Raw genomic sequence first — 21,571 nt, forward strand, 5'->3', positions numbered from 1 at the left:
AGGCACACATCACTTTATCAATACCTTCCTTGCAACGGGGAGCACAGGGCAAGCTCCATGCCGCTCATGCAGGTGCCAGAATGCTGTAGAGACAAAGCAAGATATCCCTGGCTTTATTATAATCTGTTGAATTATGACAAAATCCACGTGACAGATTAGTTCTGGAGAAGGTTAAAAGAATGAAGAGACTGAACAGCAATTTAGAACTATCTTAGCATAGAGAATTCAGGACACTAAGGCCAGATTCAGTTATGAAGGACAAGATTAAGATGTAGCCATGATTTGTGAGAGTGTTCGGAGGGTGGGGAGGGGTGAGCATTACAGGAGTGCATGTCAGTTAGATAAGGAAATGGTGGTTGTGATTACAACCTAAATACATTTCATTCAGACTGTAAAAGGAAACCCTGGGCTGAATAGGAAGTGAATAAAGACCAGGAGCTGAGAACATTGAAGGATTTTTCAGTGATGGTCATTTTCCCAAGGGGAATCAAATTTGTCCTCCTGCCCTGCCCCAACACACAATCATCTGGCTAGGCTGAAAGCATGAGAGCAGTTTGGGTGCTCTAAAGCCCGTCCCATTGTCCTTTTGTACACTAAGTATTCCCTAAAATGTATCCCAAAAACCTCCAGCCCCAGACAGAACTTTGACTTAGGAAACTCACAAGGCTCTGTACTAGATGCACAAGGGAAGACTCATCAGCAGGTTGGGAAATGGGGGAGAGGGGCAGTTTCTAACACCCTTCTTGGGCTTCCTTTTTCATTCTACTAGTTCTAGAAAGAGAAGTCAAGAACAATCCCCTTGGACTAATACTAATGACCATTTACTATATGGAGCACTTTACGAATGCTTGTCACTGCCCTCCAAGGTCTTTGTTATGGTGCAAGGAGACCAGAGGCCAAGTGACCAGCTCAGCTTTACAGAGGGGGAAGCAGGGGTGTCGAGTGCGGCTGGAAGACTTGCTATTTAAAAAAACAAGAGCTGCTTTGAAAAAAATGTCTTGATATTTTATCATTAAAGAGGCACAAAATGAACCCACCAGCCCTCTACCAAGAGGATGGATGGGAATTTAGGAACTTTAATGAGATTAACTGGGAAACACACTTCTCTAGGACCTGAAAGCCCATAGTAGGCTTGAGGAATGACTGTGGGTGAGCATACACCATAGGCTGCTTAGATTAATTATGTCACGGCAGTGATGACATAGGCCTTATAGCACTGAAGTGCCTGAACTTCTTGTCTTTCCTGAGTGGCACAGACATTATGTCACACTGCTTAGTGGACACAGCATTCCGACAGCGGTCACGCCAGTGCCAAACACCGAGAGAATAGAACCCCTTTACTCCCACGTGAGAGTCCTGTTTACACATCTCTGGCATGCCAGGGTACAATCCAGGCTAATGAGCAGCTCTGTCACCCCCCAGCCCTGCAGCCTTGAGTGCCTTACAAAGTCTCGCCAAAATAATTCCCACCTGGGCCACTCACAAACAGCCTAAGAGCATGCAAGCCAGCCCTGAGTGTCAGTGTGTAACTGCAGCCTGCCAACCACACCTGGGTTACACTCTAGCTCTCACCAGCCTGGGTTATACAGCAGGGTGACCCCAATACACACCCAGTTTTAGATTTTCTCCCAGAAATCTATGTCCTGTACTGCCCAGCCCTCTCCTGGACACTACAAATTATATTAAGTCCATTATACCTGTAAGATTATTCCTGTGCACACTATTTACCACCCCAAAAGAGAGTTACCCAGATACTTCAATTCAAACACACTAGACTAGATAAAACAATAAAACAAGTTTATTAACTACAATAAGAGATTTTAAGTGAATCCAACTAATGAGGAATAAAAGTCAGAAATGGTTACAAAGAAAATAAAGATGAAACGTTTACTAGTGTCTAACTTAAATTATATCCTCTTCAAGCAAAGTTTCTCACCACATGCTTTCAGCTGCCTTCCAGATCAAACTGTGTACATCAGACCCTCTTCCTCAGCATCCAGTGAATGCTTCCTTTCTCTCTTCAGGTGTAGTGAATGCCATGGGCAGGAAAGGAGGGGTTGTCCCTCCTTTTTATAGTTTCAGTCCCACTCTTGAAAAACATTTCCAGCTGCGGACTAGGACACACAGAGTTTATGTGGAAGCTGGCTCTTCCTCACACCTTTGAGCTTCCTTTGTTTCCCTTCTTCTTGAAGACGATTTACTGATTAAATGCAAATTCAGGGAGGCACATTCCTTTCTCGAGACCACACCTGGTTGCCATCTTCTGCGTGAGCAAGGCTGTGGAGTTGGGAACACGGGTCAGTAATATCATACAGGGAAATCTTATAAAACTTTACATACAATGTTGAGACACATATCTTATCAGGACAATCAACAACTTGTGAGTTTTCGAATTATACCTCACAAGGCATACTTTGTACAAAGATTATTACAATAGTACGTAGGGTGTGAATACAGGAACGTATTTGGTCCCAGCCTCATTACTACATGTGGCAGGGAGTTCCTCAGGCTAAACCTGTGGGACAGAGACATTTATTTTTTCCTTTTCAATCAGTTTTAAAAGTGATTTCATTTCCTTGTGTGGTGTGGAAGCTTGGACAGCACAGCCCCTTTCACTCCCACAAACACACAGTATTGAGAGATTGTTTGAAGTGACCTGAGACTTCAGACAAGGCAGGCGAATGACTTTGAAAGCTTGGTTTTATTGGAAGTAACCTAGTAGCACCTCAAGGCCCCAACTGAGATCAGGGTCCCCGTTGTGCCAAGCGCAGCTCAGATGCTGGCCGAGGATGGGCCACCGTTGTGCCAAGCGTGGCTCTGATGCTGGCCAAAAGCAGGCCTCCTGCCCTAACCCACTAGACCCCACTCCCGTCCACAGCTCCTGGGATAGAATCCAGGAGTCCTGGCTCCCAGCCCTGCCAGGGATGCTCTGGGTGGGAGGTTTCAAGTTCAGCAAGGGGCATCAGGATATGGATCTGGAGCGTCCCACATAGTGTTGCCTCCTGCATGATTTTTAATTGGCCTGCCCGGTTTTTGTCCTGTCTTGCCTGTTGCCAGTGAAAAAAATTATCATATGGGGGTTTGATGTCCCTCTGCCAGACGTGAGTATGGACAGCCACCCGTGCAGTGAATTTGTATCTACCATGCAAGACATGTGGCTGGGAGTGCAGCTGGCCCTACTCAGCCTGCCGAACCACGGCAGCTCCTCTCAGCGCCAGGTAGTGAGCTTCACTCACAGCTCACCAACAGGGAGGGGTAGGTGCAGGGTGGGAGAGGCAGGATCTTCTGGGAGGGGATGCTGGGGGGAAGGCTCCCTCCCGGGCTGTAGCTCCTGTGAGGCGCCAGGTGTGGGGGCTCATGATGAGCAAGGCAAGGGCTCCCTGAGTTACGTGTCAGAAAGAACAGTTGTGGTCACAGCTGTGGGGAAAAGGGCCAGAGCCTCACCCCTGTTCACCACTGAACAACTCTTCTATTCCCCAAAGGGAAGCGCCATTCATCCTTTATGTATTTGTTAGTATCTCACCAGGGCAGGAGAATGCCACTCTGAGGATCTGTCATTCCCTAAGAGAGCATAGGAAAACCTATATAGAGGTTTGGGGGTCATTTTTGTTGCCCGCTTACTCCACGTTTTAGCTTGGGACAATGAGATTTTTAGTGATAATTGTCAGCAAATATCAGTTTTACCGCGCACCCCCCGAAACCAAGGGAAAAGGTTTCCGTCGATCACAATCAAAACATGCAGCTAGACAAAGAAAGAAAGCTGTTCCTGGAGAACTTTCTAGTGTCCCACCTTATTGTGTAGAAAATGTGTGGCCATGTGGGTGTCACTGGGGCTGCTTTCAGGATAATTACATTGTACAATTTGACATGTGATGTTGACAATTTGTGTTTTTAAATGTTATAAATAGGCTTGGCAGAATTCTTTTTTTAAAATAATTTCCATGGACAGTCCTGTTTATTTCTGAGCAAATTTTTTTTATTTTTATTCATTTAAATTTTCAGTTGTGGAAAATTACTGGGGGCGGTGGGGAATCAAACCCAAATTCTGTAAAGACAACAAATGTTGATTTTAAAAGGTCACATTTTATAACTATTCAAACACAAAATATTAACATCTTGTGTCAAAATATATAGCCTTAAATCAAACTCTGATATGTTCTCAAGTGGAAATTTTTGATTATTCGTGATAGAAATATTTTGTCAGCAGTTTGCCTGTGTGTGATGAATTCAACATTTACAAATAAAAATCCAGTCCTTTCAAGCATCGATATAAAGCTTTACCTTTCTGAATCTCAACCTCTACTGACATTAAATAACAGTCTGACCATCACATATGGCCTGACTCCCGACACACACAAATTCCCACAACCAGGATAATTTAAATTGATAAAAATGGGGGTGGGAAGCTTAAACCCACAATTTTCCACATCAAAATGTAAATCAATAGAATTCTAAAAAAAATGCCTGTGAACGTATCCTCAGTGTGCTCCACTAAAATGATAAAAAGGTTTATAGAATTCTGCCCAGCCTAATTTGAGTTACAATTAGCTCGAGTTGGCACTCGGACCTCTTTTGTTGGTTGGGGATTGGCAGTGGCTGGTCTTTCTGCGTCTTGGAGGTGGCAAACATAAGGGGTTGGGGTTGGGTCTGGAGCAACCCAGAGGGAGGCAAAGCCGGGGGGGGGTGCTAAGATTGGCAACTCGTGCCTGTGGGGGAAGGGGGACAAGGAGGGGGGCAGAGTGAGGGTGCCCAGCTTCAGCAATTAAAATTTGGGGGTTCTGTGACCCATCTAGGGGAGCGCATGGGGGAGGGGCTATTGTTTTGGGGCATCGGAAGCAGGGGGGTTGCCAGCGGTTGCAATCTGGGTCAGGCGAGGCCCCTCGCCCTCCACAGCGTCCTCCATCATCTGCTTGTACTGGCGCTTGAAGAAGCTGAACTGGAAGGAGACAGCCGGGGGAAATGGTGAGAGCCAGACACACACAGGCCCATGGTCGAGGAGGAGGAGGGACAGGCTGTGGGAACCTCTGAAGGAAAGACCCTTGCCCCTTCTCCACCAGCTGGGAGAACCACAGGCCCCACCCCCAGGGTGATGGGCAGTGGGGGAGGGGTCCAAACCCTGCCCCCCTCACCTTGTAGAGGGCTGCGGTGATGAGAGCCAGCAGGATCAGGCCCCCCACGCTGCTGCCCACGATGATGGGCAGGTAGTTATAGACCTCGGAGCGCTCCACCAACGTCTGCACCTGGAGGAGAGTAGGTGTGAGATGGGGACCCAGGAGTCCTGGCACCATCATCCACCCCTGCTCTAAATCCCCAGACCTCACTTCCTCCCAGAGCAGGGACAGGACCCAGGAGTCCTGGCTCCCCCACTAGCCGATGCTCTCTCTATCCCGGGCGAGGTCACTCTGGTACCTGGCGCTGGACGAATCCCTCCTTCTGGGTGTATTTCTTCTCCTCGTATTCAATCCGGGCCTCGCTCACCAGACTCACTTTCTGCTGCTGAGTCTGGAACAGAGAAATTCTCCGTCCCTGACCAGAAATGGCACAAACCAGCCCGGAGCATTGTCCCAGTGGGACCCAGAGCAATTTACAGGCTGTTCACATCGGAGCAATCACTTGCCCGGCACTGAGATGCAGCCAGCTCTGGGGAGGGGCTCAGGGGCTGTTCACATGGGGGGGATTCCTCGCCTGTTGCTGAGAGGCAGAGGCAGCTCTCATACCTGGGAGACCCACTGGAAGCTGACGTTCCCTTTGATCACAAACTCCAGCGGTTGCCGCATTTCCAGGGAGGCGATTCTGCACCGGATCTTCTTACAGGTGGCCACGGAGCAGTCCTGGGGGCGGAAGGATATCACCGGGTAGGGCAGGGGGTGTGCAGGGGCTCAGCATAGCCATGCGGGTCTGGGTCTATCTATAGTACTTGCTGTCTGAGCTAGTGCAGAGGGAGAAGAGTGGCTGGGATCCGCACCGGTCCATACTCACCAGCAGGGGGCGCTCGCTCATCTGCTTCACAAAGTCCTTCGAACCCGGCATTTCAGCCTCACTGGTGCACTGAGCCAGCTCGGGCTGGGGAGGGAGACAGACACGGTGTTAATGGGGGTGGGAATGGGACATGGGGCCTTTCCCCTCTAGGGGGCACCAGCACCAATCTGGCACCAGGGCACAGGACTGGCTGGCTCAGGGGCTGGGGAAGGACCTGGGGAAGGTCGTTCTCCCCCAGGCAGCCTGTCCCAGCAGGGGGCGCTGTAGGGCTGAGCAGGTGTCACTGGGCCCATCTCACACACACAAGGGCAGGGAGAGGCAGGTACCTTGGAGGGGACAACCTCAGAGGCGTCCCACACCCGGACCCCGCTCAGCTCCACGGGGAACTGGAACGTGACCGAGATGGGGACGCTTCGCTGCTGCAGGTTCTTGACCTGAAAGAAACAGACTCGCTACAGGGCACTGCAGGAAGAGAACCCAGGAGCTCTGATCCCCAGCCCCCGCTCTGACCCTCAGATCCCACTCCCCTGCCAGAGCTGGGGATAGAACCCAGGAGTCCTGGCTCCCTGCCCACCCCCACCTTCATCTCTCTGTGCTCTAAGCCACTAAATCTGACTCAGGCGGTTCCACTCCCTCCCTCTTGCCCGGTCTCCCCCCTCGCACTCTGTGCTGCCGGCCTCACCTCGTACCCATGTGTCACTGGCATACTTGTCCCTGCGTCCTCGGCGGAGAAGTTGACGTACTTGGTCGACTCCTCGAGGCTGGGGGAGGAAAAGGACGGAAGGAAGGAGAGAGACGGGAGTGTGCTGGATGGGGCTGGAGAGTGGCGGTGGGTGGGGACGCTGTGCTGCAGGGGGCGGGGATGGGGGCTCAGTAGGGGGCGCTCTCCCCTCTGTCTCTGCACGGACCTACCTGGTGAGGATGAGGAAGATGCCGTACTTGACCGGCAGCTCCGCCCGGTGAATCATGCGCTCGGTGATGGGGCCGCCATTGTCACTGTGGGGAGGGGAGGGCAAAGGGGAGAGATGTGAGGAGATGGAGCCAGTTAACTGTGCAGGGAGGCTGCACCACAGGCCTCTGCATCGTCCTGCTCCATGCACGGCCCATTCCCACTGCCCCCCCACCCCACCCCTGGCCTGCACGGCCCCCTCACCTGCTGGCAGTGGCCGTGATCTGCAGCCTGTCCCCCAGGTCGGCCTCAGAGGAGACAGCGAAAGTGGCGACAAAGATGGCCTGGAAAACACACCGGGGTGGGGAGGTGAGAGAGCCAGTGGACTCAGGGCCTGGGGAACTGCCAGAGACTGCGGGGGCGGGGCAGGCACAGAGGACGGTGGGGGGCTTTTGTATGAACTTAGAACAAATGGTCCCAGAGTGGCAAATGGTGTTAACATGACCCTGTCCCTGTCCAACATTAAACAGCGTTAACCTGGTTTGGGGTCCAGAGATCTCAGCCGGCTCCATGCCATGGCAACACCCCATTCACCGTCATTTTAAGGACCCCAAATGAGGAAGGCAACAGCCCCTCCCTTTGTTTTTTTCTCCACCAGTGAAGCCTGATTTCCAGCCCCTCAAGTCTGGCCCTTGGCTTCCAGCCCCGGCAGGGCCGGACCCCAGCCCTGGAGTGATTTCAGGGCTCTATTTGCACTGATTCTCTGGGCTCCCCCGGGCACTTTCCCCAGCACATTGTTTGTCATGGGCTGGGCTGACTCCTGGGAACTGCCCCTCTCTGCTCCCAGCTGGGCTCACCCCTGGGGAGTCCACAGGCCAGGGCCCATCCCTACCTCAGCCCCGCTCCAGAAGATGGGGAGGTTGATGTGACAGGTGCTGTTCCTTTGAGATTGTTCCTCTGAGCCCTCCGCCAAGCTGCACTTAATGGCCAGGGGCCTCCTGTTAGACTGAGCACAGGGGACCAGCCAGTGAGACAGAGGGCCACAGACCCCTGCTGAGTCCCCCATCTCCTCCCTGGAGCACAGAACCCCGTGCTGAGCCCCCTACCCGCTCCCTGCGGCACAGCGCCCCCTGCTGATGCCCTGACCACTCCCTGCAGCACAGTGCCCGCTGCTGAGCCCCCTGCCCTCTCCTTGCATCACGACACCACCTGCCAAGCCCTCACCCACTCCCTGCAGCACGACACTCCAGACTGAGTTCCCAGCCCACTCTCTCCTGCATGGTGCCCCCTGCGGAGCCCCCCACCTGCTCCCTGCAGAGCAGCATCCCCTGCCAAGTCCCCTGCCCACTCTCTGCAGCACGGCTCCCCACTGCAGAGCCTGCCCCTCATGCCTGGTGTGTTGGGGTACCTGGAGCAGCAGGACCCGGCGGTAGGACAGCGCGGCCGGGTAGAAGAACCGCACCGTGGTGCTGTAGGAATTCTCCCCGCGGTTCTCGATGGAGACGGTGATGTTGAGTTCAGGGCTAATGCCCACCACCAGGGTGCTCAAGCTAAGGGGGAGACAAAGGGGTGAGCTTCCTCAGGGCAGTGCCCTGGCTGCTCTGTGAACTTCCTCTAGCAGTGCCCAGCCAGGGACCGCAGTGCTGCGAGCTTCCTGAAACAGTGCCCAGCCAGGGACCCCAGTGCTGCAATCTTCGCCACAGCAGTGCCCCCCACCCAGGATCCATCAGCACTGGAAATCCAAACTGTGATCAAGCTGGACGGGTCCTCCCATGGCGGGTGTTTTTGTGGGGAGGATTCTGTGACTTACCCAGAGAAATTGAAGGAGACTCCTAACTGGTCATCGCAGCGGCCATCCGTGCCGCAGTCTTTCTGAAACAGGAGCTGGGGGGAGGCCAGGAGGGCAGGGGTCAATGGGGAGAGGGCTGCAGCACCATCTGCCAGAGCGACACTGCAGGGACCCAGTGGCCCTCCAGTTATCCCAGCACCTCCCAGTCCCCTGCACAGGGGACAGCTGAACCCATCATCAGCCCTGTCCTTGCTACCCACCCACTCACCCAAACCCCTCCTCCCCCTTCCCCTCCCGGCTCTGGCCAGAAAAAGTATCACAGTTCTAGGGGTGCCAGGGCAGGGGGCCTGCCTGGCTCACGGGGGGATGGGGAACAGAGCGTGGGGCCTTTCCCCTCTAAGGGGCTCTGGCCAAAATAAGTTTTGAAAAATTTTCAGCAAAAATCATGTTTTTAGCCAAAAATATTTTGGTTTTTGGACAGAAATTTTGGGAACTTTGAGGAGAAGTTGGAATGTTCCCACCCAGCGGAGACAGGTCCGTAGCCAAGGCAAACTCGGCCTCCGTCTCTGTCGCCCCCCAGTGCCTGCACTCTGGAAGGGGTTTAGGAAGCTGCTGCTGGCTCTGAACTTTGCAGTCTCTCGCTTTGGAATGCCAACGTCACTGGTTCGATCCCTGCAGCAGACCCACCGCGAGGCCCGGCTCTGGCACCTTACCAAGCCTGCAGACACCAGTGCAGAGTCCTCGCTCAGGATGGGTCTGAGGCGGCTGGCAGCAGTGATGGGATCCCCCGTCAGGGTGTAGTTGAGATGCAGGGTGATGGGGGTCAGGGTGTCCTCTGGGCAGAGCTGGGGAGACAGAGAGACATGTCGGGCCCCTGAAGGGTAATGGGGGGCTGGGCACTGGGTGGGACCCGGAGAGATTTTGTTCTCTGGGTGATTTGGGAGCGAGGGGCAGAGTTGGAGGGGCAGACACAGTGGGAGGGAAAGAAATTAGGACTCTCCCACACTCACAGGAAATGTTATCCGGTACGTCTCACATCTCGTCTCGATGCCGAGCTGCAGCTCCCTGCTCAGGACAGGGCTGGTGAAGTCGAAGGTGACTCGGATATTAGTCCTCCCGGGGTCCAGGGCCAGGCTGTACTGGATGGTGCTGGAGATCCTGTCACCTACGGGGGAGGGGAAATGAGGGACAGAGAGAGACAGAGTGGGAACCTCAAGGGGAAATGGGACACGGGGCCTTTCCCCTCTACGGGGCACTAGCTCCAGTCCAGCTCCAGGGCAGGGAACTGGCTGGCTCAGAGTGCAAGGGAATGGGGGGTGGGGGGTATGGCCTGACCTAGGCTGTCCATGGTGCTCTTAGTGATGGTAAAGCAGACCTCCGCCTTGCTGGCCTCTGTGTTGAGCTGCTCCTGCCCCTGGCAGTCGAAGGCCGAGGTTGGGATCGTGGGGGGCTGGAAGCTGATGGAGACCCCGACTCTGAGCACCGGCCGGGACCTGCCATGGGGGGAACAGAACCATCACCCAGCTGCTCTCTGCAATGGGGCCAGGACCCCTCCCTCCCCTGAGCCTCCCACCCAGCCTGGAGGTGCTCACAGCACCCCATGGAGACAAGTTATGGATATAGAGCTCTACTAGAGGAGATGCCGGGGGGCAGAGAAGGGAGCAGCCAAGCAGGGGCAGCAGGTTTGTATAATTTTTGGTGGTGCCCAGAACAGGTCTAAGTCCTGTCCTCCCCCACCCCCACCCCGCCACACACACATACCGGCCTAAGGCTCTGGAAGGGAGTTTGGGTGCTGGGTGTGGGCTCTGGGCTGGGGCAGAGCGTATGGGTTCAGGAGGGGGTGCCAGTTCTGGGAGGGAGTTTGGGAGTAGGAGGGGGTTTGGGGTGCCACACAGCCCCCCACCACCACACTCCCTGGACACGTGATGTCCGGCACCCTCACGCACAAATCCACAGTGCCCTGAACACCACCACCCCTGCACCAGCACTCCCCTGCCCTCAGCCCCACCTCAGCCACCTCAGCCAAGAGGAGCAAGGGCGGGGGAGGAACCGGGGAGGTGTGTGGGGCCAGCGGTGGAACTCGGACCCAAACTTTGGTGGAGCCGGGCCCCCAGGCCCGGAATATTCCTGGAGCTCGAGCACCACAGGCTCATGCAACTCGCTGGCCCTGCAGCAAAGCGATCATTGTGCCTTTCTCCAGTACAGACAGACAGACAGACAGACAGACACACACACAATGTATTGCTACTGTGTGCATCCTGGTCTACACTACAGATAACTGAGCTTAATGAAGCATGGCAGATTACTGGTTCTCATTCTCAAAATGTTGCCTCAAAGCCTCCCTGTTTCGAATAGCCCTCATTGTGCCCCTCCAGTAGCCATGGTTTCTGGCTGCTCAAAATCAGCCGCCGGGTGATCTGGCTCAGCACTCCACCCCAGGCAAGCTTTTCACCCTTAGCCCCACAGGCAGCTCTGACCATTGGAATGGTTTTCCTCACTAAGATCTAACCTTCCCTATAGGCATCGCCAGCCTGCTTTTAATGTGCCAAAGGCACATTCCACAGTCACTCTGCATCTACTCAGCCTGCTGTTGAAGAGCTCCTTGCTGCGGTCCAGGTTTCCCATTTAAAGCTCCATGAGCCATGGGAGTAAGGGATACGCTGGGTCTAGCAGGATCACGATGGGCATTTCAACATCCCCCACTGGAATCTTTTGGTCTGGAAAGAAAGTCCCTGCTTGCAGCTTTCTGTGCAGGCTGGTGCTCCTGAAGATGCGCACGTCATGCACCTTCGCAGACCACCCCATACTGATGTCAGCAAAACACTCACAGTTATCTACAAGTGCCTGAAATAACATGGAGAAGTACCCCTTTCTGTTGATGTACTCCATCACAAGATGGTCCAGGGCCAAAATTGGAATATGCATTCCATCTATTACCCTTCCGCAGTTATGGAATCCCATTTCTACAAAGCCATTCACTATTTCACGTACATTGCCAAGAGTCGTGGTCCTTCATAGCAAGATTCAATTATGGCCCTGCGTACTTGCATTAACGCAGCCCCTGCAATCGACTTCACGACTTCAAACTGATTCACAACCAACTGGTAGCAGTCCAGGGTCACCAGCTTCCACACTGCAATTGCCATGCACTTCTCCACCAAGAGGGCAGCTCTCACTTTGGTGTCCTTGCACTGCAGGGCTGGGGTGAGCTCCGTACACAGTCCCAGGAAGGTGGTTTTCTGCCTCCGAAAGTTCTGCACCCACTGCTCGTCATCTCAGAGCTGCATAACAGTGTGATCCCACCAATCAGTGCTTGTTTCCCAAGCTCAAAAGCGACAGTCCACTGTGTTCAGCTGCTCCATGAATGCCAAAAGTAATCTGTGTTGTTTCTTTCCATGGCACACAGCATGTCAGGCATCTCTAGTTCCTGTTCAGATTGGGAGCTCATGATATACTGCATGACCATCCACGATTTGTTCGCAGTAGTTATCACAACAGTACAGATCAGTGCAGGATCCATCTTTTCAGACGGAGATGGCAGGCTCACAGTAAACAAGAACCATTGAAAAATGCCACAGAATGCAGTCAAAAGCCCATAGACTGCTGTGACGGAAAGAACTGCATCATGGGACATTGATTCCATACCCATGATGCACTGTGATCCACTCCACCATCACATAACACCCAGCTGTGGAATGTGGCGAGTCGCACACTGAGATAGGTACCCGCAGTGCACTGCTCTCACTCTCAGTGCGACTGTACCAAGTGTGGATGCGCTCTGCTGACACGAGGACCGCAGTGTGGACATGGAATAGGGATGAAATTGTTACACTTTCAGATCGTTGGAATAATTTATATCAAAAATATGCTTTAGCGTAGACAAGGCCTGAGATTGTCGTTTGGAGCAGTGCAACGTTATTTACCTCAGCAGCAGGACCTGCCCTTGTGCCCCCACTGCGATGTCCGGCAGTCCATCCCCCGTCAGATCTGTCCCACCACTGACGGCCTGGCCAAAGTAGTGCAGCCTGCTGGGAAACCGTGACCCCTCGATGCGCTGTGGGGCAGAGAGAGCAATAAGGGATGCAGAAGGGGTGAGTACACTGTATAATGGGCACTAAGGGGCTGTGGGCCCCATGGTGTCCCTTCAGGGCTGTGTACTGACCCGTCCCCGCAGGAGCTGGGCTCACCTGTCTGTACTGGGGACTGAGACCTCCCTTTTCCCCATGGAAGATGTACAAGGCCCCATGATTGTCATTCTCCATGGGAGCCCCAATGGCCACATCTGTGTGTCCGTCCCCGCTGATGTCCCCGATTTCAGACATGCTGGCCCCAAAGCGCCCAGACACTTCCCCCATCTGCCCATGTAGTGTCTTGTTGCAGAACATCGTCGTCCCCTGCAGGCCCAATCCAAAAAGACACATGGAGAAAGGATCAGCACTTGCTGTCATCAGAGAGTGATCCCTAGCAAGCTCCTTTTCCTCTCTGCAGCACAGTGTGCCCTACCCCCAACTCTGGGGCACTGGGGCCAGAACTGACTGGGAGGGAAGAGTGCCCCCTACTGAGCCTCTACCCCGCTTCCTGAAGCACCATGCCCCCTACTGCAATACTAATTGTCACAGCATCACGGCAGTCCAGGCAAACAAGAACCCCAGGCCACCCATCTTCCCCAGTGCTGCGCTCCTCTTTCTTACCAGCAAGTCGATCGGGCAGATATAGACCCGTCCTCCATTCAGGGGTGTATGGTACATGGGGGCTCCAATTAGAACCAGGTCCGTGTTCCCATCTCTGTTGAGGTCCACAGTGCACAGTGTACACCCGAAATATGAGCCAATCTGGAGAGGCAGATAAGCCACCCCCTCAATTTAGTCAACTCCTGCTTCTTCTCCCACTGAAACCCTTCCCACCCTCTGGGGATAAGGATTCAGTCCCAATGTCCATTCCATCTTTAGCCTCACCCTCCCAAAGTGCAGCCGGTGGGGCTATCTCTGTAAGTGTTCTTGAACAGACAGGCAGCTAGATCTTGAAGGGATGGGGATGCTGAATGCTAACTGTGGTGCAATTCTTTTTAGAGGCTGGGCTATCACAAGTCAAGTCCCTCACTGACTGAGCCACTGTTGTAAGTTTTGTTTAGGTGGCACGAATAGGCAATTGGAGCTTAGAGAAATTCACTTTGTTAATGTAGTGTGATCTTTTTCAGACACTGTTAATATCACTAGTAATGTTATTTCCTTGCCTGAGTCTCTCTAGCCTAGATCCACAAAGGTACGTATGTGCTTAACCCCCCGGACTTAACTGCCTCTGTGAGCAGCAAAACCTCTGCCTGGCTGCTGCTGACCCCTGTCGGTGCCTAAACTGACTCGGTGCCTACGTTTTTGCAGCAGAAGCTCCTTTGTTGCTGTCCCAATGGCAGGGCTTGTGCCTTACTGTCTTACTCTAAACATGCAGTTGCCCAGTGCCCATTTCCCCCTCCCCCCGCCATCCCAGCATGGTCCACAAACTCGGGGAAGACAGGCACTCCTCCATCTAACTCCTCCTCTGGTAGGTGTCATCAGAGGAGAAGGAATTGAACAGGACCCTGCTGTTTCTCAGTTCAGTGCTCTAACCCCTAAGCTGTGGGATATTCTGATATGGACTCCCTCAGTCTCCCCTGTTAATTGAGTAATTAAGTGTCAGTTGGGCCACAGAACATATGCAAATCACAACCACCGTACAGCCTGAGAGAGGAAGCTACATGGTTAAATCCTTCTTCTTAAGAAGGCAAAGCAGGGATTTGAACCATGGGTCACCTGTGTCCTAGGTGAGGACTCTAACCCCTAGGCTGTAAGGGAATCCTCTCTTTGTCTCCTCCAGCTGGTTTGTGAATATCTTGGCAGCTCTGAGCATGCCTATTGGATGAGACTCAACATGTGGGGTAGGTGAAGAGTGCCCGTGTCTCTCTCTCCCCTCCCCCCATTCATCGATCACGGGCAGAGGCAGGTGCCTCCATGCAGCATCACAATGCCTAAGTCCCTTGGTGGGTCTGGGCCTCTGTCTGTATCCACCTTATGAGTTCCGTCTAGACTGTAAGTGAAGGTAACAGAAGTGGATTATGGGAGAGATGCTGAATGTAAGCTGTGGTGCAGTTCTCTAAACCAGTCAAGTTTACCCCTTCCTGAGGCTCTCTGACCGAATCGTTCCTGAAGGTGAAGCCAAACACAAATATTGCACCATGTCAAAAGCTTACAGGCTTCCTCCAGTGCTCTCCTTCTTTCACACCCACAATCCACATTACCTGTAACACTCCCCATACCTGCTCTCCCAACAGCTCTGATCTGGGTGTCCATTCCCCACCCCTGGTATCTTGGCTGAACAGGATGACTTTGCCAGTGCGTTGGCAGTGAGGGATCCCGACCATGTAGGTGCTCTGCCCACTGGCTGTGATGACCTGAGATGAATAACCTCAAAGGAAAAGAGAGACATGGGGAGGTGACATGGGAAACAGCCATACAACAGTTTGACGGGTTGGACCACCCCGTCTGGGATGCCACTTGATGTACTGGGTTTTCACTGAGCCTCTCCTGCTTCACCAGCCTGGATTCCGTCTCCCTGTTTTGCTGAATTAGGCTCTCCAGTCTTGTGCAGCACACACACACAAATAGGGCCACACCCAGCTGCAGACACAGACTGAAGTCAGCTCTATGTGAGAGGACTCACCTGGAACTCACGTACACACCCTTTTGGGCAATAAACTCGAAACAATACTGTCTTACACTGTACAGAGAGATCTGCACAGTGCAAGCTCCTAAAAATTCACCCTCTCCCTCAATGTGGAGAGAGATGTGCACAGCTACTTTTACCCCCACCCCTCACCCCCCGGTATGAATTGCACAAACTGGGTTATACTATAAACAAGAAATAACTTTATTCACTACAAAAGGTTAATTGTAAGTGATTATAAGGGAAAGCAAACAGAACAAAGCAGATTACTTGAATAAATAAATAAAACCTGCAAACTGATCATAACACACTAGATAGGTAGGATACAAATAAGTAGATTCTCACCCAAAGAGATAAACAGGCAGCACATTCTTAAGGCACAAGTTGCCTTGGCTTTCCCAGGTTTTCATACTCAGGCTAAAAATTCCTCTACCCTGGGACCATCACTTCCCACAGTTCAATCCTTGCCCCTCAGATATTTCCAGGTGTAATGTTGTAGGGAGAGTGATGTCCCCCATGATATCATTGTCCACTTTTTATATCTTCTTCCCACTCACTGGAAAGCTCTTTTTCTGTGACTTGGGACAAACAGTTCCCATTGTGTAGTGCTATCTCTGAGAGGTTTGTATTGTACCCAGTTCCTGGGGTAATCCATGTGCTTATGTGCATTTCCTCAATAAGCCATTAACACTCTTTGGCCTTCTTACTGTTGTACCTGAAAGGCTGCTTGTGGGTGTTGTGAACCTCGCCACATGTTTCAGTAGCACATATGTAGCCAAACTTCATAACTTCACATAGAAAGATAACACATACAATCCAATGAGATTAATCTTTAGCAGACCAAGACTTTTAGAATAATCCCTCACAAGACATACTTTGTACAAAAAATATCCTAATTACATGACAGTGGTGAATATTGGGGTGTCAGGGTGTCATAAACAGTGCTACACAGAGATCCCTTTCCCAGAACGAAGAGGCAGCCACCTCTGGGGTGAGGAACAGGGGCTGTTTAAATAGGTAAGGGGAAATCTTTGGGTTTGTTCTTACTGAGGGACGCATCATTCATGTCCCCAGAGGTTCTGGGTATGTTGATAAAACTCAGCTTCCCACTGCTCCCATATAGGTATATCCCACTGTACTACTCAGAGGCTCTCACCACTCCCAGCTCTGGATTCCCAGCAGCTCCCTGTCCCACAGAATCATAGAAGATTAGAGTTGGAAGAGACCTCAGGAGGCCATCTAGTCCAACCCCCTGCTCAAAGCAGGACCAATACCAACTAAACCATCCCAGCCAGGGATTTGTCAAGCCGGGCCTTACAAACCTCTAAACATGGAGATTCCACCACCTCCCTAGGTAACCCATTCCAGTGCTTCACCTCCCTCCTAGTGAAAGAATGTTTCCTAATATCCAACCTAGACCTCCCGCACGGCAACTTGAGACCATTGCTCCTTGTTCTGTCATCTGCCAGCACTGAGAACAGCCGAGCTCCATCCTCTTTGGAACCCCCCTTCAGGTAGTTGAAGGCTGCTGTCAAATCCCTCCTCACTCATCTCTTCTGCAGACTAAATAACCCCATCCCCTCAGCCTCTGCTCGTAAGTCATGTGCCCCAGCCTCCTAACCATTTTTGTTGACCTCCGCTGGACTCTTTCCAATTTCCCCACGTCCTTTCTGCAGTGGGGGGCCCAAAACTGGACACAATACTCCAGATGTGGCCTCACAAGTGCCAAATAGAGGGGAATCATTAGTTCCTTTGATCTGCTGCCAATGCTCCTACTAATGCAACCCAATATGATGGCCATCTCGACCTTGAAAACCCATTCTAAAGCCCCAGGGCCCCTGTGGCCCCTGCCCCAGCTCTGTTACCTTTGCAGGTGAAGATCTTCTCCTGCAGCTGGTTCTGGATGCCCTGGAGGACATCGAAATTGTCTACCAGGAAGACATGCTCATTGGTGGGCTGAGAGGCGATCTCCTGGAGCTCCTGTTGGGCAGTATCACTGGAGAAGGCCTCACCGACCTTCATGGAGTAGAGGGAGGTACAGGGGAGACCAGGGCATTGGCATCAGTCACAGCCGAGAGCCCTGGACCAACACCCACCCACCCCGAGCTCTGCTGGGCCCTCTAGAGGCATGGCTCAGCCAGCGCCATGTGCTCCTCCGGTGAGTGGGGGGCCGCTGGAGCCTGGAGTTATGGAGCCTGCCTCATTTCAGCACCGAGTTGTGTCAGTTGTACTAGCAGCAGGGCACAGGGGTCTCCTTGCCATGGGGATTGTCAGCTCTCTGGGGCCCAGCATGGCTCAATCTCCAGGGCGTAGTGAGGGGTGAGTTTAACGGGGGGGCTATATCTCAGAAACCCCTTGTTCAAATTTAGACCACTAATCTTAACCTGCATCACCATGAGGCAAACCAAACTTTATGACAATCTGAGTCAGCACGTGAACCGCAGGGCAGTCAGAAAACCCAACCTTTAACTAGAAAGCTCTGCTCAACCTGAACAACAGTGGAGCTCCAGCTCTCCTATAACGTCACACGTTGACCCAATTACAACCCAGGGTCAGTTCTTCTCCCTTATCTGGTGGGAACCTAGACATGGGCTCAGATCCCTACTAGTTCTCCGCGCAGCCACGGCTCACCCCGATGGCGTAGCGGATGATTCCAGCTCTCTCAGCCTCGGGGATGGCATCTGAATAAGAAAGCGGGTCGTTGTATTTCTGCCCATCTGTGATCACAATGAGAACCTTGGTGGCCTTATCCCGAGCGCCTTTCCCAGAGGTGAACAGCTCCTGCCTGGAAAAGGGGAGTGGGGAATGCATGGGAGGGTTATTGATATGTAATAAAATGTAGCGCTTGTCCACTGCTTTGGCATTACAGATCTCAAAGTCCTTTACAAGGAGGTCACCATCATGTCCCCATTTTACTGATGGGGAAACTGAGGCATAGGGCAGGGACGTGCCTTGCTTAAAGTCACAACACAACAGAGGCTCAGAGTTGGCAATCGAACCTCAAAGTCCTGGCTCCCAGCATCCCCACCCCACTTTAACCTACTAGTCCCCAGTCCCCTCCCACAGCTGGGGATAGAACCCAGGGGATATCCCTTAGCTTGCATGTCCTTGTAGCCCATTCCCTGTGGAGTCAGCACGGGGAGGAAGGCAATACCTACACGACTTTCCGGATGGCTGTGGCCGTGTACGTCGTTCCATGAAGCCGCTCAATCCTCCAGACTAGGTGATCGGGGTCATGACTTCTCCTGTACTCCATGAAGTCGAAGTGCAATTGAAATTTATTGGAGTACTGCATGAGGGCGAACTGCAAGGGGAGGCAGGGGAGAAGAGAGAAAAACAACCCCGGGGTGGAGGGTAAGAAAAGCAGGAGTCGGACTCAGATAAGGGCTGAGGCAGTCGGGACGTAGTGGTTCTGTTGGAATTTTTTCCTGATTTTGGATGCAAAATCCTTTACTGCTCCCCCTGCAGCACAGCGCCCCCTAGCGCTGCACTGGGGCATTGAGGTCAGCACTGACTGTGCTGGGTACGTAGTCAGGGTTCAGCTTCTGCCCATTACCTGCGTGTCGATGCTGCGGAAACGCTTCATGATTTCAGCAAGAAAAGTCTTCATTTTTCCAAAGTCCTCAGGTACGATGCTTCCCGAACTGTCGACAAGGAGCGCTATGTCTGTGACATGTCTGGGGCACTCTGAGAGGGCAGGAATGAAGTACGTCCTGACTCAACTCCACAAACATGGGAAACCCAACAGAAAGAGCTAGACCAGACCAATGGGCGCATCTAACCGGATATCCCGCCCCCTGCTGGCTACCCCGATCAGACCCCTCAGCCCCTCTGTCACAATACCATCCTGCCCCTGCCATGGAGGGGTCCTGAGAGTAGACCATGACATGCACTGGGATGAAAAAAATACACCCTTCCCCCTCCCAGAGCTGGGACAGAACCCAGGAGTCCTGACTCCCAGCTCCTACTGACATCCTGAATCAAACCAATGGGCCCACCTAGCCTGGTATCCCAACCCATATCAGACCCTGGGCCTTTCTAGACCCATCTCCCCTCCACCTCCCCACGGCCCTTGTACCCACCCGGGAACCGAGGGTGTAAGTCCTCCCCATACACACCCCCGGGTCACCGCTTACCTGGCTGGGTGTCCAGGATGCGCTGGAGTTGCCAGAAGCTCTGCTGCAGAGGGAAGCAGCAGTGACTGACGTACATGTTCTCCCCGCAGGCCCGGTGCACCACGGGGCACGAAAAGGCAGCGGGTCAGTAGGTTCCCCTCTCAACAGAGCAGTGAGGGTGGGGAAGAGAGCCTGGGGCCTGATCCCTTCCCCCCCGCCCCCGGGATATGCAGGGAAAGGCCCTGCCAGGGCAGGGACCCCCTTGGGGCAGACAGGACGTCGGGACCTAACTCTGAGAGGAGACAGGGGAGACGCACGGGGGCATCATCTGCTTACCACACTCCCTGCTATAGCAGTGTCCAGTCACTGTTGCCATGGCAATGTCAACCACTTGCCATGCTCCCTGCTATGTCCACGTACAGTCACTGTCGCCATGACAGAAACCCAGTTACAACGCTTTCTGCTACCTCAGCACACAGTCACTGTCACCATGGCAACATCAGCCAGTTGCCTCCATCCCTCATAACATCACCTCACGATCACTGTAGCCAAAGTGAGGATACCTGGCTACCACCATTCCCCACTGCATCGTTGTACCACCCCTCCAGTTACAGCAATTACCAACAGCCCTCACACAGTTATCATGTAGTCATGGGGACGTCACCCAGTTGTCACCTCTGCACCGTTGCTGCAGTCATGCTGACACCGCCCAGTTACTACCATCCATGAGTAGTGGGGTTTCGGGGGGGGGGAACCTGTCCCCTGGAATGATGAGGGAGAAAATGTCGGACCCCACTCCCACCACCCATTTCCCCTAGGTGTGGTACCTACCAGGAACTGGGAGCCTTGGACAGCCAGAGACAAACTGAGGGACATGTTCATGGCATCCGGGGACCCTGACAGGGGAGAGATGCACACCAGGCTGAGCAAATAAACTCCATTCCTGTCCCAGAACGGAGGAAAGAACTGAGAATTCCTGACTCTCAGCTCTAACCACTAGACCCCGCCCCACATTTGGGGATAGAACCCAGGAGTCCTAGCTCCCAGCCCCCCTTATCCCGCTTTAACCCACTAGACCCCCCTTCCCTCTCAGGGCTGGGGACAGAACCCAGGAGTCCTGGCTCCCACCCCAATCCTATTGCTGCACCCCACAACACAGGGTGCCCCTACTCTGGATGGGGATCTCCTGGCAGCGTCCGGATCCAGGGTTGCACTTGTAGACTTTGCCGGTTTCGTTCACGTTTCCTGTCTGCAGCAGGCCCCCAACAATCAGCCTGCAGGGAAAAGGTATGGGGGGTCAGGGGATGCCCCACACACCCAGGGGACTGAGGCCCAGGGGAGGCAGCCCAGCCGGACATGCCCCTCAGTGTTGGGCACAAGTCACGTGGGGTCCCATGTCCAGCCCTTACCCCCCGGCACTGGCATTCCCGAACTGCACCACGCTCTGCCCAAACCCCTCAGCTGCCTCCTGGAAGGTGATGGGTCCCTCCACGTCCACGCTGAATCCATGGCTCGGGGCCAGCACTGCAGGGGTTAAACAGTCTCCAGTTACAGCTTCCCCGATGGAGACCAGGCCAGTGCCTGGGGCTTTCTGGCTATGGGACTGAATTCTAGCCCGCTACTCTAACCCACCAAATCCCACTCCTCTCCCAAAGCCAGGGATAGAACGCAGGCCTCCTGACTCCCAGCTCCTCACCACCTGCTCCCGGCTGTCTAGCCCTCAAGGGCTATTTTATGCAAATCATTCCCCACATTCATTGCATAGTGCCAGACACTCCCATTTAAATATAAATTTCATTAGTAGAGCGCTACCAAATTCAGAGTCCATTTTGGTCAATTTTATGGTCACAGGATTTTAAAAATCATAAATCTCATGATTTCAGTTCTTTAAATCTGAAATTTCACAGTGTTGTAATTGGAGGGGTCCTCACGCAAAAGGAGCCGTGGGAGTGGGGGATCAAAAGGTTATTGGGGGAGGGCTATGGCACTGTACCCTTACTCCTGCTCTGCTGCCGGCGGGGCACTGCCTTCAGAGCTGGGTGCTTGGCCAACAGCCATTCCTCTCTGGCTGCCCAGCTCTGAAGGCAGCACAGAAGTAAGGGT

General features: G+C 53.2%; 1 protein-coding gene across 3 annotated transcripts in view; it reads right to left on the minus strand.

Annotated features, from left to right (window-relative positions):
• Positions 1–14: 14 nt before the first annotated feature.
• The window catches only part of LOC140912365 (integrin alpha-D-like), a 29,066-nt gene continuing 7,509 nt past the window's right edge, over positions 15–21,571 (minus strand). Inside the window, exons 2-29 of one of the 3 annotated variants that reach the window (XR_012159280.1) lie at positions 20,878–20,992; positions 20,639–20,742; positions 20,300–20,364; positions 19,490–19,532; positions 18,910–19,040; positions 18,512–18,657; positions 17,985–18,138; positions 17,219–17,369; positions 14,947–15,095; positions 13,349–13,489; positions 12,845–13,051; positions 12,581–12,711; positions 9,993–10,150; positions 9,668–9,822; positions 9,371–9,502; positions 8,679–8,752; positions 8,277–8,418; positions 7,761–7,874; positions 7,133–7,212; positions 6,892–6,975; positions 6,662–6,740; positions 6,306–6,413; positions 5,980–6,063; positions 5,718–5,831; positions 5,410–5,502; positions 5,130–5,240; positions 1,937–2,277; positions 15–83 (exon numbers count right to left, since the gene is read on the minus strand). Coding sequence is in view for 2 of the 3 variants with exons in the window: in XM_073346633.1 (XP_073202734.1) it covers positions 2,131–2,277; positions 5,130–5,240; positions 5,410–5,502; positions 5,718–5,831; positions 5,980–6,063; positions 6,306–6,413; positions 6,662–6,740; positions 6,892–6,975; positions 7,133–7,212; positions 7,761–7,874; positions 8,277–8,418; positions 8,679–8,752; positions 9,371–9,502; positions 9,668–9,822; positions 9,993–10,150; positions 12,581–12,711; positions 12,845–13,051; positions 13,349–13,489; positions 14,947–15,095; positions 17,219–17,369; positions 17,985–18,138; positions 18,512–18,657; positions 18,910–19,040; positions 19,490–19,532; positions 20,300–20,364; positions 20,639–20,742; positions 20,878–20,992 (3,212 nt within the window). In the remaining variant the exon portion in view is untranslated. Of the gene's footprint in view, positions 84–1,856; positions 2,278–5,129; positions 5,241–5,409; positions 5,503–5,717; positions 5,832–5,979; positions 6,064–6,305; positions 6,414–6,661; positions 6,741–6,891; positions 6,976–7,132; positions 7,213–7,760; positions 7,875–8,276; positions 8,419–8,678; positions 8,753–9,370; positions 9,503–9,667; positions 9,823–9,992; positions 10,151–12,580; positions 12,712–12,844; positions 13,052–13,348; positions 13,490–14,946; positions 15,096–17,218; positions 17,370–17,984; positions 18,139–18,511; positions 18,658–18,909; positions 19,041–19,489; positions 19,533–20,299; positions 20,365–20,638; positions 20,743–20,877; positions 20,993–21,571 lie in introns of those variants that run through there. The other 2 variants (XM_073346633.1, XM_073346634.1) reach the window with 2 other exon arrangements.

This window comes from Lepidochelys kempii, chromosome 6, assembly GCF_965140265.1.
Source record: "Lepidochelys kempii isolate rLepKem1 chromosome 6, rLepKem1.hap2, whole genome shotgun sequence".
Taxonomy (NCBI): Eukaryota; Metazoa; Chordata; order Testudines; family Cheloniidae; genus Lepidochelys; species Lepidochelys kempii.